A 17,494-nucleotide genomic window follows, 5' to 3' on the forward strand; every position below is an offset into this window, starting at 1 on the left:
TGTATATTCCAAACGGACCTGTATTCAAGGAGTGAGTTAATATGTTAACACCTTATTAAAGTAGTAAAATGGTCATAAGATTAATATGTTCTAATTATAATTTAAATTTCTTCACATATTAATGAGATAAATGGATAAAGCCAGTTATAATGTATATTATCAATTTAAAAAACATTAACTCAGTATTTTAGAAAAAATAATCAATATTTCAAAAATTAAATTAGATGTTCCCATATTTATGCTTAATATCCTTCACAGTGAAATATTATCTATAATACAGAACTAAAATTGTCAAAACTATTTATTTTTTATTTGTTTTTTTTCCATTTCAAAGTTATAGCCACAGAAAAAAGTAGCCCATCACCATATATTAATTTTAGATTTTCCCATATTTCCACTCAAAGTCTAATAACGAAACAATGATGCTGCAAGAAGGGACTACAGAATTATCACTTTTATTTTAAGATTGTAGTGTAAGTCAAAGAACATTTTTTTCCTTGTGATTTTTAAATCCTCAAATCTTATCCATTGTAAAATAAATAAGTAATTTTATATTTTATATGGAGAGGAGTACTCATATATATATGTGCTTCATGTATAGAGTATTTACTGAGTACTTTCTCCTTTGACTATTTTAATTATCTTGTGTATTTGCATTATTTTCTATCTAACATGTTTCATTACCTAATTCCTCAGTGTGTGCAGGCTGGTGTTTTGTTTTGTTTTGTTTTTTTTGCCCTAAACGCCCATAATTCCTTCACCTACTTATATCCTGCTCATCTTTTAAGATCCAGTTTGTTTATAATTTTCATGAGTGTATGAACCAAAGATGTCTTTTGTGATGCATTTGAAAATTCTTATTGATTGTATTTGATTCTGGTGATAGTTTATGCATACATCTTACCCACTTAACAAATACACATTTAAAAAATCAGACAAAGTATTTCTGGTGTTTACATTAGATTTAAACCATGAATGTAATTATATGTATTCCATAATAATAATAGATTTTATTTTAAATGTAAATACATATAAATTTCCTTCATAAAACTTCTAAATGTAAATTTAAATTAGAATATATGTAACAAAAGCATAATATAAATATTATTAAATATGGATTTTATTTATAAGTCAATTCAGTTCGTTTTTGTTTTTTTTTTTTTCACTTCCAGTGCATATCTCTTGTTACCTTGCTTAAGGACTTCAGAATTTGAAGTAATACTGAAGATGTCCATCAATCCAATAACAAGTTCTTGTCATTTTAAATCACATAAACATATCAAATATAATATGAATCTATAATAAGATTAAACTATGATTTTGACATTGGAATTAATGACCTCACATCAACATATTAAGCCAAATAAGAAGTAGCTCTAGATTGACAATCTATAGCTTTTACAGGTCATGTTTTGAATATCTATATATCTATATCTATATCTATCCATATTAATCTGAATAATATATAATATAACTTATAGCATACATTTCTAATCAAATTATGCATACTTTAAGTATTACTAATATATGTAATATTTCTTTAAAATTCAGAAAATTATATATTTCTTCATGGAAAGGTGAAATCTATTTGTTGGCCCATTGGAATAATTTTATCATCCCATTGTGCACTTAGCACACCACACTATTTCCTGTCTTCCACACACTGTCATAAATGCCTAACTTTGTTCAAGCTATGTCTTCTGATAGAATCCTCTCCTTTCTTTTGCTGTAGAGATCAACTTCTTATTCTTACTATCTCATCTGCTCTCTCATATATTTCCCAGTTCTCCACATTCTCAAAGCTTCTTTTTGCCTACGAAAGAATGCATTGTTCCTTTAAGTACTCTCTAGATTTTATACATAATTCCATATGCATTCCAGTAAAGGGAACATAAAATGGGCAAATAGGTACATATTATTCCAGAAAGTAGCAACTTCTGTGCAAAATGAATAAAAAGTTAAGAAAAGCAATTAGTGATGATGAACATTTTTTCATGTGTCTGATAGCCATTTGTATGTCTTCATTGGAGAAGTATCTGTCCATATCTTCTGCCCATTTTTTGATATGATTGTCTGTTTTGTGTGTGTTGAGTTTGAGGAGTTCATTATAGATCCTGGATATCAACCTTTTGTCTGTACTGTCATTTGCAAATATCTTCTCCCATTCCATGGGTTGCCTCTTTGTTTTCTTGACTGTTTCCGTTGCTGTGCAGAAGCTTTTGATTTTGATTAAGTCCGAAAAGTTCATCTTCGCTTTTGTTTCCTTTGCCTTTGGAGACATATCTTGAAAGAAGTTGCTGTGGCTGATATCGAAGAGATTACTCCCTATGTTCTCCTCTAGGATTCTGATGGATTCCTGTCTCACGTTGAGGTCTTTTATCCATTTTGAGTTTATCTTTGTGTACGGTGTAAGAGAATGGTCGAGTTTCATTCTTCTACATATAGCTGCCCAGTTTTCCTAGCACCATTTATTGAAGAGACTGTCTTTTTTCCACTGTATATTTTTTCCTGTTTTGTCGAAGATTATTTGACCATAGAGTTGAGGGTCCATATCTGGGCTCTCTACTCTGTTTCACTGGTCTATGTGTCTGTTTTTATGACAGTACCATGCTGTCTTGGTTATCACAGCTTTGTAGTAAAGCTTGAAATTGGGTAACGTGATGCCCCCAGTTTTATTTTTGTTTTTCAACATTTCCTTAGCGATTCGGGGTCTCTTCTGATTCCATACAAATTTTTGGATTATTTGCTCCAGCTCTTTGAAAAATACTGGTGGAATTTTGATTGGAATGGCATTAAAAGTATAGATTGCTCTAGGCAGTATAGACATTTTAACAATGTATATTCTTCCAATCCAAGACATGGAATGGTCTTCCATCTTTTTGTGTCTTCTTTAATTTCTTTCATGAATGTTCTGTAGTTCCTCGAGTACAGATCCTTTACCTCTTTGGTTAGGTTTATTCCCAGGTATCTTATGGTTCTTGGTGCTGTAGTAAATGGAATCGATTCTCTAATTTCCCTTTCTGTATTTTCATTGTTAGTGTGTAAGAAAGCCACTGATTTCTGTACATTGACTTTGTATCCTGCCACATTGCTGAATTGTTGTATGAGTTCTAGAAAGGGGTGGAGTCTTTTGGGTTTTCCATATAAAGAATCATGTCATCTGCAAAGAGAGAGAGTTTGACTTCTTCATTACCAATTTGGATACCTTTTATTTCTCTTTGCTGTCTGATTGCTGTTGCTAGGACTTCTAATACTATGTTGAACAAGAGTGGTGAGAGTGGGCATCCTTGTCGTGTTCCTGATCTCAACGGGAAGGCTGCAAGCTTTTTCCCATTGAGGATGATATTTGCTGTGGGTCTTTCATAGATAGTATTGATGAAGTTCAGGAATGTTCCCTCTATCCCTATATTTTGAAGCATTTTAATCAGGAACGTATGCTGGATTTTATCAAATGCTTTTTCTGCATCAATTGAGAGGACCATGTCATCACTAGCTATCAGGGAGATTCAAATTAAAACCACATTGAGATATCACCTTACACCAGTTAGAATGGCCAAAATTAGCAAGACAGGAAACAACATGTGTTGGAGAGGATGTGGAAAAAGGGGAACCCTCTTACACTGTTGGTGGGAATGCAAGTTGGTGCAGCCTCTTTGGAGAACACTGTGGAGATTCCTCAAGAAATTAAAAATAGAACTTCCCTATGACCCTGCCATTGCACTATTGGGTATTTACCCCAAAGATACAGATGTAGTGAAAAGAAGGGCCATCTATACCCCAATGTTTATAGCAGCAATGGCCACGGTCGCCAAACTGTGGAAAGAACCAAGATGCCCTTCAACGGACGAATGGATAAGGAAGACGTGGTCCATATACACTATGGAATATTATGCCTCCATCACACAGGACAAATACCCAACTTTTGTAGCAACATGGACGGGACTGGAAGAGATTATGCTGAGTGAAATAAGTCAAGCAGAGAAAGTCAATTATCATATGGTTTCACTTATTTGTGGAGCATAAGAAATAGCATGGAGGACATGGGGAGTTAGAGAGGAGAAGGGAGTTGGGGTAAATTAAAAGGGAAGGTGAACCATGAGAGACTATGGACTCTGAAAAACAATCTGAGGGTTTTGAAGGAGCGGGGGTTGGGAGGTCGGGGTACCAGGTGGTGGGTATTATAGAGGGTATGGATTGCATGGAGCACTGGGTGTGGTGCAAAAATAATGAATACTGTTATGCTGTAAATAAAAAATAAATAAAATAAAAGCAACTAGTAATGGGTGTGCTGTTTTATAAGGGGAAAGATTATTGGGTGTTATATGCAATTGATAAGTTATTGAACATTACATCTGAGACTAAAGAGATACTGTAAGTTGGCTAACTGAATTTAAATTAAAAAAACAATGATGAAGGTTGAGGTTTGTTGAGAAGGTGATATTGGATCAAGAACATAATTCAGATTCTAAGGGAGTATTTTAAATAAAAGATGAGAGGATTGATTAAATTAAGTAAGACTAAAATTCACCATTAGAGTTTACTGAAAACATGCCTGTATCTCCAAGATTTAGGAAGCTTGATATACTGCATTTCAATTGCAACTATTTCTTATTTTCTAGGCATTTTATAATTAAATTGCCACAAGCAAAATATGTTTTAGAGAAAGTGTGTACATATGTGTGTATGTGTGGGTGTGCACACACACTTGTGCATTGAGGGCCACAGGGAGGAAACTCAATGTTCATGTGTATGCATGCTTCAGAATAGAAGAGATATACTACAAGATAGTGGTGCAGTGGCTCTGCTGAAAGTCTTCTATTGTCAGCTTCCATGAGTTTAATATTATTTAATATTAAGCATAAATATTACTTAATTGCTCTAATGTTAAAATTAATATTTTATGTTTTAATCAGCAACACATGGAAATAAATAATTATATAATTATATATATGTATATATTTATATATATATATATATGAGAAACATAAGTATTCCACTGCAAATCAATATTTCACAACTTTTTTTTTGGTGGTATTTGTCTGGTAAACAATGACTGCATCAAAGAGAAAGGAAGAATCCTGAGAAGCAATTTAAAATAGAAAACTTTCTAAAATTAATAACCTTTACCTTTATGTTTGTTTGTCACCAAATTTATATTTGAATATCCTTTCTTTCCATCCATTGACTATTTTCACTGTTAGAATCTCTTGGTCTTTATTCTTGACTTTAAAACTATATACATTTAAAATTATATAATTATGTACATCATACACATATATAGACATACATTATATACAAATACACAAATTATATATATGTAATTATATACATTAGCTTTTATAGCATTACTGTATATAAATACATTATATGAAATATATATTTAAATACAATGCAAATAAATACAAATACAACAGAACTTGCAGCAAATGTTTCTAATCAAATTTTATGTGTGCTGAATGTTAGACTACTAATAATGATTCAGCTTTGGCGAATGATGACATCTATTTACTTCAATAACGAGTGTGGATCATATGGATTGTGAGCAAGTTTACTTTAGTCAAGGACATATCATTTTTGGATACTAATGACTTATTTTTCTCTTTTGTTAATCTTTAAATCTTAAGATTCATTATGGACTTTAGTAAAATTATTCTGCATATTTGATTTGACTTTTCTTAAATCCTGTGACTGAAGGTTTATTTTGTTTGTTTTCTCGGTACATGATCAACCTAGATACAGTCTGAGTGTACTTTATTGTATAATTTGGGCAATGAGAAACAAATAAATAAAAATATCTCCCCCCAATGACTTTAAAGAAGGTCTATAGTCTCTCAGAATGTGTCACCATTCAACCAAAGGCACTGATTTGTTTAAGGGTGAGTCCTTAAGTAAAAAATGAGTTTTTAATACTATCTTTGTTATCTAGGTAGCATAGCCTTACCATATGGCTTTTTATTAATGCCCAAAGGCAAACGAGGTCACAGAGACAAAACAGTAACCTAGAATCTTTTCTTAACACTCCTGTATTGGAGGGGGAAAGATGCTGCATTTTATAGATGTTCCCTAAGTCCTCCCTGTAGTATAGATGTTATTTTTATGTACATTCAAAAGAAAGTCTAAGTACATTCTCCCAAAGTAGAGGGAGAATTGTTTTAGCTCTAAGGGACTTGAACATGCTTCATTCTTATATCCTTCCATGTGAAGGGAAGCTTATGGGATGACCAAAAGGCACATAAGTAGCTTCATTAATCTAGACTTATGCATATGCAAATTTAAAATAAAAGAATATCCATGGGTATTACTTGTGTGAGGTTTATGTCTTTTTTTTTTTTTTAAGTAATTTAAGTTTTATAGTATGGAATGAGAGGACAATTCACTCGCTAACGTTTGTAACTCAATGCTGTTATTATAGAAATGGCTCACTTAGTATTTAGATGGTTTCTTCTCTTTTTATAGACCTTGTACTTCTTAGTAAGAAGGAAGTAACCAAGTAAACTATGTTTGAAGATATTGTGACCAGACTTTTAGTTTTAATAGCTGATGAAGAGAGATCAATTGTTACGTTAGAAGCATCATGAGATATTAGTATATGCCATGCTAAAATGAAAATACTAGATAAGCAACATTCTTAATAATATCTTCTAGAGTGATAGCATTCTGCCCTTAAGTGGTACTAGCAACCTATGCATTAGTGTTATTTGTTATAATCTTGTTTGCCTAGATGCTTTAGGACCATTGCGTCTTATTTTAGAATTACTGTGTACCCCCAACGTGACTTAATTTTACACTAGTTTAATTAAGTTCCATTTATCATCTTGTATTTTTTTAATATTTGAGACATTCTGTTATACAATCATGTGTTCTTTCTGAATCCACACTACTGCCCAGACTGCCTTTGCCAATCTTTATCATATGGTCTGCAAGGATCTATTTACTCATTTCTACCATTGAGCTGGATTTCATAGAGTCTATTTATGTAATTAACATAGCACTTTGGGATTCTTCCAAGAAATGGTGTAGTACAAAGTAAAACACAAATGGATTGCTATTATTTAATTTTGATATGTAGCCAAAATATATTTCTTATTTTAAGACAGGATCAATTTATCAGAAAATCTTTTGAAAGAATATTAAAATTGAGTTATACCAAGGTATTGGAATTCTACCATTGCAGACAAGATCAAAGTTTTCTTAATGTAAGAATGTTCTTCAAATGTATCATGAGGACAGGATAACAAATCTTTCTGACCTCAGGAGATTTCACATAATTAAATAATCACAATTTTCTCCTTAACATTTCCCTATTTAAAAAATTAACATTCAAAACATGAAGCAATAGTTTATAAAATAAAATTGAAAAAATATATTGCCAGGTGAATAATGCAACATTTTAGTCATAGAAGGAAGTTGGAATAGTTATTACTTTGAAAATCCTAAATAATATTTATTAAATACCTACTGTCATGGTTTTATTTTTTAATATTTTATTTGTTTATCATTTTTAAATATTTTATTTATTTATTTATTTTACACAGAGAGAGAGACTGAGAGAGAGAGATCATGAGCAGGGGCAAGGGGTAGAGGGAGAAGCAAACTCCCAGCTGAGCAGGGAGCCCAATATGGGACTCGATCCCAGGATCCTGGGATCACGACCTGAACTGAAGGCAGACTCTCAACTGACTGAGCAACCCAGGCACCCTGATGACATGGTTCTAATACAAGTTTTGCAGTGAATGAAGTAATTTATGCTTATTTTCTTCTTACTTTGCAGCTGTTATTCTCAGTCTATTAAATTAATTTCTATTTTTTTTAAATACATGCTTCTTGAACATTTCCTGTTTGTAGAATATTTAAGAATATTTTCTTTGGTAATTTATGACTATATACAATTATATAAATAGAGAATTAGGTTTTAAGAAAAAATAAAATATATCAGTGAGTATTAAACTTATTTGCCTATAATTAAATTTAAATAAATTAAATTAAGGCTAATATCAATATCATACAAACTTAGATGGCAAATCCGAATTAAGATTTTGACAATACCAAGCTGTCCTACTCATCTACTCTCACAAAAAGCAATGTGTTTATAATCTTCTCTATCTCTTTAAATATCTGAGAAATAATCCCACTTCACCACTCATCTGACTTTCCTTCTAATAGATAAAGATAATAATCCTCACAGACTAAATTTTTAAAATTAATCATATCAAACTTAAAATCGTTTACATCTATGATCCCACTTTTCTGTATCCACATGTTATATAGCAGGAACTGGTTTTTCTCCTATCTAAATGTTTCCACTTGTGTTCTGTGTCACATTCAATAACCTTATGAAATCCATCATATCATCTCTCCCTTTTATCACAATCCTCTCCATTTCTATTATGTATCTCCCATCATTTATACATTCTTAAATCTCATTGATTTAAGTAATATAAAACTAAAGATGAAATACAGAGATGAACAAAAAACAAACATGACACTTGCATGGATTTCATTTAATCTCCAGACACACACCAAACCAGGCCTTTCTTTGCTATTTATTTTTCTCCCATTACATTTTTATTAGGTCACACATTTCTCAATTTCCCTCTTTTTCCTTGAGTAACTTCAGTTTTACTTCCAAACATATAACACCACAAATATGCTTTTTCTTTGAAGTCAATGATTACATCTGTGCATTTTCTTTTCTTTTCTTTCTTTCTTTCTTTCTTTCTTTCTTTCTTTCTTTCTTTCTTTCTTTCTTCTTTTTTTTTTAAGAGAGGAAGAGGAGAGAGCGAGAGAGAAAGAGCTACTGGGGGTAGAGAAGGAGGTTCAGAGGGAGAGGGAGAAAAAGAATCTTAAGCAGGCTCCACACACAGTGCAGAGCCCAAGGCAGGACTGTAGCTCAGGACCCTGAGATCATGACCTGAATTGGAATCAAGAGTCAAACGCTTAACTGACTGATCACCCAGGCACCCCATACCACTTTTTCTAATGGACATTGCCTTGGGTATAATCGTCTTTGATCTGTCAGTAGAATTCTGTGCTATTGAAAACCTCCCCTTACATGATATATTTCCCGAGTTTTTATGATTCTATGCTATTTTATTTTTTTCTCCTGTAGTCTATCTTTCTATTCTCTTCTGTTGGCTAATTCACTTAATATTTTTCTTATATTGTTTCCAATACTTAGTTCTAGATCATTCAACTCTACTATGTGTTCTCCAGATGCAATACTGATGATTTATACACATGGTGGTGATTTCTAAATTTATATGTCTTGCTGAAATAGCTCTCTTGAGTTCCAGACATTTTAACCATCTGCCTACTTTGCATCCTCAGAGTGATATTTAAAGTAAAATCAAAGTCAGCATGTTCAAACATCAAACCCATGAAAAATTCAGACTTTTTACTCTTAAAAGTGGGTAGACAAGGATTACTTTAAGTGTCTGAGCAACTTGGAAGAGGAAGAGATGAGGAAGATGAAGAAGATGAGAAAGATGGCCAAAGAAATAAGGGAAGATCAGAAGTTCAGTTTTGGATGTGATAAGTAAGCTGTTATTAGATATCCAAGTAGAAATGTCAAAAATAAAGTCAAGTACATGAGGCTAAAGTTCAATGGTGAAAATTGGCTAGAGATATAAATTTGAGAGTACTCAGGAAAAGGATGGTATTTAAGGCCAGAAGACTAGATAAGATCACCAAAGCAGTGAAGTATATATGGAAGAAAGGTAAGGGCTCAATGTCTAGGAAACCAGGCTTTAGACGTTCAGGGGAGGAGGCATCAGTAAAGCAGATAGGGAAGGGGTGGACAGACAAAAAGAGAAAAATTCAGTGTGAGGCAGTATTAAAAATCAACTAATGAAGTATAAACTAATGAAGTATAAAGTATAAAGGTGTTTTTTTTTCCTTTTTGTGTATCTTTCTCATCTTACAGACAACTTCATTCTTATAGTGACTCAGATCCTTGAAATCACCCTCATCTATCCTGCATCTCATATCCCAAATTTATTCTATTGACGGTTCTAACTGATACTCCAACTGCACTGCTACCACACTGTTCTATGCCATTCTTGCTTCCCACCTGGATTACACAATGCCCTTTCCACTGGTCCCTCTAATTTTGTCCTTGCCCTGTTAAACCCATTTTTAATACCCAGAATGATTCTTCCCAAATGCAGTTCAGATAATGTTATTCTTCTGAGAAGAAATTTTCAATGTTTTCTCGGCTCTCTCAGTGTAAGAACCAAAGATCTAACAAATGCCCCAGGTGCTAATCTATCTGACCCTTATTGGCTCCCTCATTGCATTTCCTATTAAACTCCCCTTAGTCTAGTCTAATCACACTGGTCTCCTTGGTAGTTTTGACAATGCCAAGAAGTTCTGTACCTCGGGAAGTGTGCCATCTTTTTTATCTCCTAGCATATATTTTCCCCAGACAAATCCTCAGAATATCCTCTCATGTCATTCAAAATTCTATTCAAAAGTCAGTTTTATCAGTGGATTACATTTGGGCACTTTCCATAATTTGACTATTCTTGATAATTCTGCTATAAGAAGTAGGGTGCAGGTACCCCTTTGAATTTGTATTTTTGTACACTTTGGGCAAATACCAAGTAGTGCAATGCTAGGTCATAGGGTAGTTCTATTTTTAACTTTTGAGGAACCTCCATACTTTTTTCCAGAGTCGCTCTTGCCATTTGCAATGACATGGCTGGAGCTAGAGTGTATTGTGCTCAATGAAATAAGTCAGTCAGAGAAAGACAGATACCACATGATTTTACTCATGTAGGAATTTAAGAAATAGAAATAATAGATGAAATAGGGGAAAGAATAAAAGACAGGGAGGCAATCCATAAAAGACTATCATCCACAGAGAACAAACTGAAGATTGCTGGAGGGGAGGTGGGAGGGGAATAAGCTAAATGGGTGAAGGATATTAAGGAAGGCACTTGTGATGAGCACTGGGTGTTATATGTAAGTGATGAACCACTAAATTTAACTCCTGAACCTAATTAATACAGTATATATTAACTAACTAAAATTTGAATAAAAACTTGAAACATAAAAAAGTCATTTTGTCATGTAGAACCATGTAAAATTGCAGTCACTTACTCTAAAACTACCTTCTATGTTAGATCTTTTTCCTAAATAGAATTTTTGAACATTTATGCAGTATGTTACTTTAAGGACACTTTTTTGGTTTTGTTTTGTTTTATTTATTTATTTTTTGGTTTTATTTCATTTCATTTTTGTGTTGTTCATCCTTTGTAGCCTGATCACCTGGAGAAGTGTCTGGCACATAAGAGCAATCTATACATATTTATCCAAAGAATAAATGACTAAATGAGTGAATGAATGAATGATGAAAGAAAAGGAGAGAGGACAGAGAGAAGGTTTTTTTTGTTTTTATTAGTAAATATCTCTTTGGAAATCTTAAGTTTGCTTATCTATATCATGAACGGATAATTTATTTTTAAATCAAGTAATTTATATTTAAATTTTAGTTTTAATGAACAACAGTTACTCTAAATTAAAAATGAATCAGGACTGGAAAAATAAATAAATTAACAAAGGACAGTACAGGAGCCAAAACAAAAGCTGGGTAAATTAGCACAAGTGAAGTAGCACACAAAGTATTAGAGTTTAATAGAATCATACATTGGATAAGTGTGTTCCATAAATATACATTTGTCAATATGCATTTTTGTTCTCAAATCTGACTCTGAGATTAATGCTTGCAGCAAAATAAATTCTTTGTATTTTTCAATATTTTAATAAATTGTATCAATATTTATTGGCATTTATACAATTCTGAAGTTCTATTTATATATATCTGTCATTTTTTATTAGAAATACGTTTCATAATTATTTTTAGTGTGAGGCCCTGAAACATACACAGAGCAAACTGTGCTTGAATATTAATTGAGAAGGTATAGAGAGCACAATTTCTACTTAAAAACTTGAAAGCAAGCTAATTCTTTTGGGGTTGCCTGGTAACTAATAAGGAGTATGTCAAATTGAAAGACAGGTCTGACTGAAGCAGTCTTTGAATAAATAATAGAATTGTTGTCAACTTTAGCCTTCAAGTAGTGAGAAGGGACCAATTCTTAAAGTGAAGGAAGGCAGTTGAAATGTCTTTTGTGGTCTTTTAGTGAGTCGTCCACTGTTTGCCCTTAAACTTTTTTCCTCACCAACAATTTCAATGCAGAGATGTTGAAAGTAAATTCTGAAGACATCACTCAATATCTGTTGAAATTAAATGAAATGGATTAAGGCATTTGAGAGGCATGATTATTTAATATTCATTACCATTTATTTTGAATCCATATTAATATAATGTATTTGTTTCTTAAAGAAGTATGTGTACAGTAAGAATGATTACTACTCTGATAAAAGATTGGACATAAGTGTTTTTTTAAGTTGAGATTTGTGTTAGAATGACTCCTGGGTATATGTAGAACAAAATATCTTGACAAGTCTTTAGTTACCATGATCTGTTATATCAGGGTGTTGATCACATACTCAGAGATTTTGACCTATTTCTTTTTAATTCCAGCAGGAAAAGAGTCAAGACAGTTCAAGAATCAAAGGTAAGCAATGACTGTTTTAAGATCATAGTTTCATAAATTCATATAAGGATAAAAGAAGAAAAAAATTTATTTAGCTTTGAAAATATAGCTAAAAATGAGAAAACATTAAGAAATCAAAACCTTCAATGTGGTTTTAAAGCCATTGTGAGCCTTTTGGGAATCCTGCAAGGTCACTGAGGATTCTCCACTGAGATTTCCTTTCTTCATATAGTGCTATTGGAAATTTCAACATAATTTTTTCTTAACTCTCTGAGTTGTTCTCGTGGAATTCCTCCATCAGTATTGTCCATAAGAATTAGTATTCTGTTTTATCTAGGATTTAGAAGATAAACCTTAAAAATATGTCTCATGGGAAACCAAGTATTTAGTCACTGCTATCTCATTTTATTTTCTATGAAAAAGCAAGACAATAAATGTTAAAATTTGATGGTAGCTAAATGGCATAGTCAAGTCTAGTGAGACATAGGGAAACAGTTTTCCCCACAATGACATTATTACGTTTTGATGTTTATTGTTGAAATAATAAATTGCTCTAGATAGATTATATCATATAGCAAAATACTTCATTAATTTGTGTGCCAGCTGATTATATAGTGAAATTTAACAATTTTTTCCTTGGTTAATCCTTCTGGGCTCTCCCTTCATGTCCTGGCCCTTCTTATTGTACTAGTTGGATATCCTCACCCATCTATCCCTTTCTGGTAGTATTTAGTCACAGGCCTGACTGTGGAATGAAGGATGATTTCCCTATTTCATTGCATCCTGTTTTGCATAGAAAGTTAGGTTTATTTTTACTTTTTACTTTTTTTTTTTTTAGAGTTCTACAAAACTAAAACAAACCAAAATAATAATAAAAAGTTACCAAATTTACACATACTTCTGAAAAGATGAAAGGCAGTTATTTTTTTGCGGGTCTCTAAATTGACAATATCAGTCTTCCTTATTAATAACAAATCTGAACATAATCTCTGCACATTTCTCTGCAACCAACTGAATTACACAATTTGTTCTCCATGTTCGATCATCTGTGTGTGCCTATATCACTGAAGAATGTAAAAAGACATACATTTTTATTTTGCTAGGTATATTTTATTCAAATGAATTATGTAACACTGCCCTTCCAGGAATTCCCAAACTGTGTGTGTTCTTTTTCAGCGAACTGAAGTATGTCTTGTTATTTTATATGTGAAATTATTGCACTTATTTATCCTCAAAGCACTCATATTAACTCAAAGATTCATACCTTTGTCTTGCAAAAGGGAATTTTATTCCAAGATGGGCTGTATGGTGTGTATTTAAATGATATATACATTTTAAGCATACTGAGTACACATCTTCCTTCTCAAGAAGGGTCCCAGTATTTCAGGTTAATCTTAAATCATATTTATAATTCTGTTATAGTTGAAATAAGTTTAGTGTAGCTTTCTTCTTGATGCTATATTGTCTTGAGACATATAAATCCTATCATCTGAAGTAGTAGAAATTATATTTTTTCAACTACTGCTTAGGAACATGTTTTCTTTTATAATGTAATAAAATTTCAAGATGATGCTTGCCACTTCTTTTAAGTGGCTGACACATGTTTCAGAACTCTCACATTATGGCTTCTAGGCTACTGAGTTCTAAGTAAATCAGAGACATACCGTTTTGTCAGGACCTGTTCCCTAACTCTACTTAAACTCAGTATTTTTCTTAACTTCTTATAAAAATCATCTTGAAATGTTGTTTTACTGAAAACTATAAATAATCACTAAAAATGTCTTTAGGGGCACCTGGGTGGCCCAATCGGTTAAGTGTCTGCTTCAGCTCAGGTCATGATCTCGGGTCCTGGGATAGAGCACCATATCAGGCTCCCTGTTCAGTGGGGAGTGTGCTTCTCTCTCTCCTTTATCTCCTGCTTATGCTCTTGTTCTCACCCACATAAATCATTAAATAAAATCTTTTAGAAAGTCTTTAAATGTCAATATTTTTTTAAAAAAGAATAAAAGCAAGAGCTTATCCATTCATAGATGAGAAAAATTCTGAAAATGAAGTATTGTACATATTTTGGTAACTAATGATTGAAATGTGAGTTATGTTTTCACTTGACATTAATAATGAATTCTCAAGTAATAATTCCCTAGACTTCCTGATAGAACACGTTTATTACATAGTTAGCAAGGTATGCAAAGGAAGTCTTTAACCATCTAATTTTCTGCATTCTGTACCTATTCCTGCTTATGACAGCAATCCCACCTTCATTGTACCAGTGACCTGAAATCACATTAATGCACAAAGCAGTCCAATGAAAATTGACCAGTCTTTCCTCGGTGTACATGGAAATATACGTTGAAATGTTTGGAATTATTTATATATATATATATATATATATATATATATATATATTTATATATATATATATATATAAATAATTCCAAACATTTATAGTTTTTATATATATATATAATTCAGCTAACAAAATAAATTTTGGTTCAATAGTTAGTAAACCATCGAATTCTCAATTGATTTTCATGTTGTTAAATTAGTTAGAGCCCAACCTGTAATTAGCACACAGTTTTGAAGTTTCCAGTTGTTAGGATGTCCATTATTAAGATTACATTGACAATTATACCAGGAAAATAAAGATAGTCCTAACAAGTTTAGAGGAATGACCAACTATTCAGAAAGCTATCTATTTCACATTGCTTCTCAGTGATATTACAAATATATTATGTTTTAAAATCCATTAAGAATTTGATAGATACTATTAGGAAATAATTTCCTTTGAAGAATAGTTCTAATATAAGGAGCACAAGTCAGTTATCTCTACAAATATTTCTCAGGGGAGTATTTTTATTTGTGATTTGTTTATTCATTTATATTTAAGATCATTTCAGTGATCATCATTATATTTGAGATCATCTCAGTGATAAAATAGTAACAGTTCTTGACAAAAATTGAAATGATTCTTATTTTACAAAAAGCTTAAAAATTCTGTCAGCTTAGTCAAGTTTTTAATTTTCCAAAAAATAATTCAAAATACTATAGTCAGAAGGATAATATCACTGTGGAAAGTTTGCATATGATTATGCTGTAGTGTGCTCCTGAGTATCTACTTACCTCTCGCTCTGTCATTAAGAGAGTGTTTGTTCCTTCACCAAAAAGATTCAGTTCTTTTATAATGAAAATTTCCCTTCCTCTCTTTTCAAGGGAGACTCTTGGCTCTTCTCATTCAGAAGTGATAATAAAATATATTCCCCGTATGTTGCTAGTCACATCTTAGGAGACAAAAGTTGGTTCCCTAATAGTCACTTATGTGGTATATTATTGACATTTATTTATTATTATTATTATTTTTTTTACCATAGCACATGCTATTGACATCTATCTTTTGTTAAGTATCTACTAGATGTCAGACACTGGGCTGAGCTTTTTACATATATTACCTCATTGTAATCCTCAAACACATATTATAAGGTAAGATTTAGCATTCAAACATGCCAGCACATAGAGAAATCACATCCAAAGTAAATAATTCAGACCAATATTATCATTTTGTCCTATTTTTAAATGAGTCATGTTTTATTTAACCATTTTACCAATTATATATCAGGTACATTTAGTATGTTATTAGCAATGTTTTTGACATTTTCATGGATTTGATATATATGAATTTTATTATTTATACACTATTTTTTTTTGATGGTATGGTGTTACAAATATTTCCCCTACTGCCAATTTATATAAATACTGTTCAGGGCTTTGTAACATTAAGAAGATTTTGATAATAATAAATGTGATATAGTAATGTTCTAGGGGATGAGAATTGTGCCAGCTTGTGCAATAAATGCTTGCGATCTTTGACAAATGATTTAATCCTCCAGAAGTAATTTCTCTTTTATAGTTTATATTAACAAAACATACCCTATGATATCAAATGTCCTTTCACATATATAAAATTCTAATGCTTATACTTCCATAAAGACACTGGACAATGCTATTATTACAAACATCTTTCAAAATTCTTAATTCTAAATAGGTTCTACATGGCAAATATTATGTCTTATACATTTGTACATAAGGAAAAGGTAAGCTGCGCAATTGTTCTCCCTATGGTACATACATACATTCTTGTATATAGTGAACAAGGAAGAACACTATTTTTTTTTTAAAGATTTTATTTATTTATTTGACAGAGAGAGGGATCACAAGTAGGCAGAGAGTCAGGCAGAGAGAGAGAGGAGGAAGCAGGCTCCCTGCTGAGCAGAGAGCCCGATGCAGGACTTGATCCCAGGACCCTGAGATAATGACCTGAGCCGGAGGCAGTGGCTTAACCCACTGAACCACCCAAGCACCCCAAGGAAGAACACTATTATGCTAAGATCATACCTAATCAAATTAAAGATGTGTGTTTGGGACAATAAATGATATTAAAAAAAATTAATTTGACTCACTTTACTGTAACATTTATTTGTTTTATTGTGGGTGGTCTGGAAACTAACCCACTGTATCTCTGAGGTATGCCTGACATGTTATAACACAGCAACTGAATTACATCAAAAAATTCTATTTTTACTCTATTTTATTAAAAATGCACTTTTAAAATTAATTGGGGACAAATGTGTTCTCATGAATGATTATATGTTACCTTGTTGCAAAATATCAATGTCATATATGGACCACTTCTTAGTTTATAATTGACTAACAACTCTTTAATTATTAATATGGGCATATCGCATATTTCAATCCATTTCATTTTACACCCAAAAAATGTATAAGTATGAAATGACTACTGAAAAAGAGATAAATTAAAAATGTAACTTCTAGTCACTATGCCATACTTTAATGATTTTATTAGATGAAGTTGTTACATTTATGATTTTGTATTATTAAAAATGGTCATAATTCTTTATCTGAGTGGTGTTTTGTGATGTTAG

At 32.0% G+C, this 17,494-nt stretch overlaps 1 protein-coding gene across 4 annotated transcripts in view; it reads left to right on the forward strand.

Moving 5' to 3' along the window:
* Positions 1 to 17,494, forward strand: part of FSTL5 (follistatin like 5) — a 761,141-nt gene that overhangs the window by 116,958 nt on the left and 626,689 nt on the right. For 2 of the 4 annotated variants that reach the window (XM_032332636.1, XM_032332634.1), the window contains exon 3: positions 12,545 to 12,578. In XM_032332636.1, the coding sequence (XP_032188527.1) occupies positions 12,545 to 12,578 (34 nt within the window). The remainder of the gene's footprint in view (positions 1 to 12,544; positions 12,579 to 17,494) is intronic. The other 2 variants (XM_032332637.1, XM_032332635.1) reach the window with 1 other exon arrangement.

The sequence above is a fragment of the Mustela erminea genome, chromosome 2, assembly GCF_009829155.1.
Source record: "Mustela erminea isolate mMusErm1 chromosome 2, mMusErm1.Pri, whole genome shotgun sequence".
NCBI lineage: Eukaryota > Metazoa > Chordata > Mammalia > Carnivora > Mustelidae > Mustela > Mustela erminea.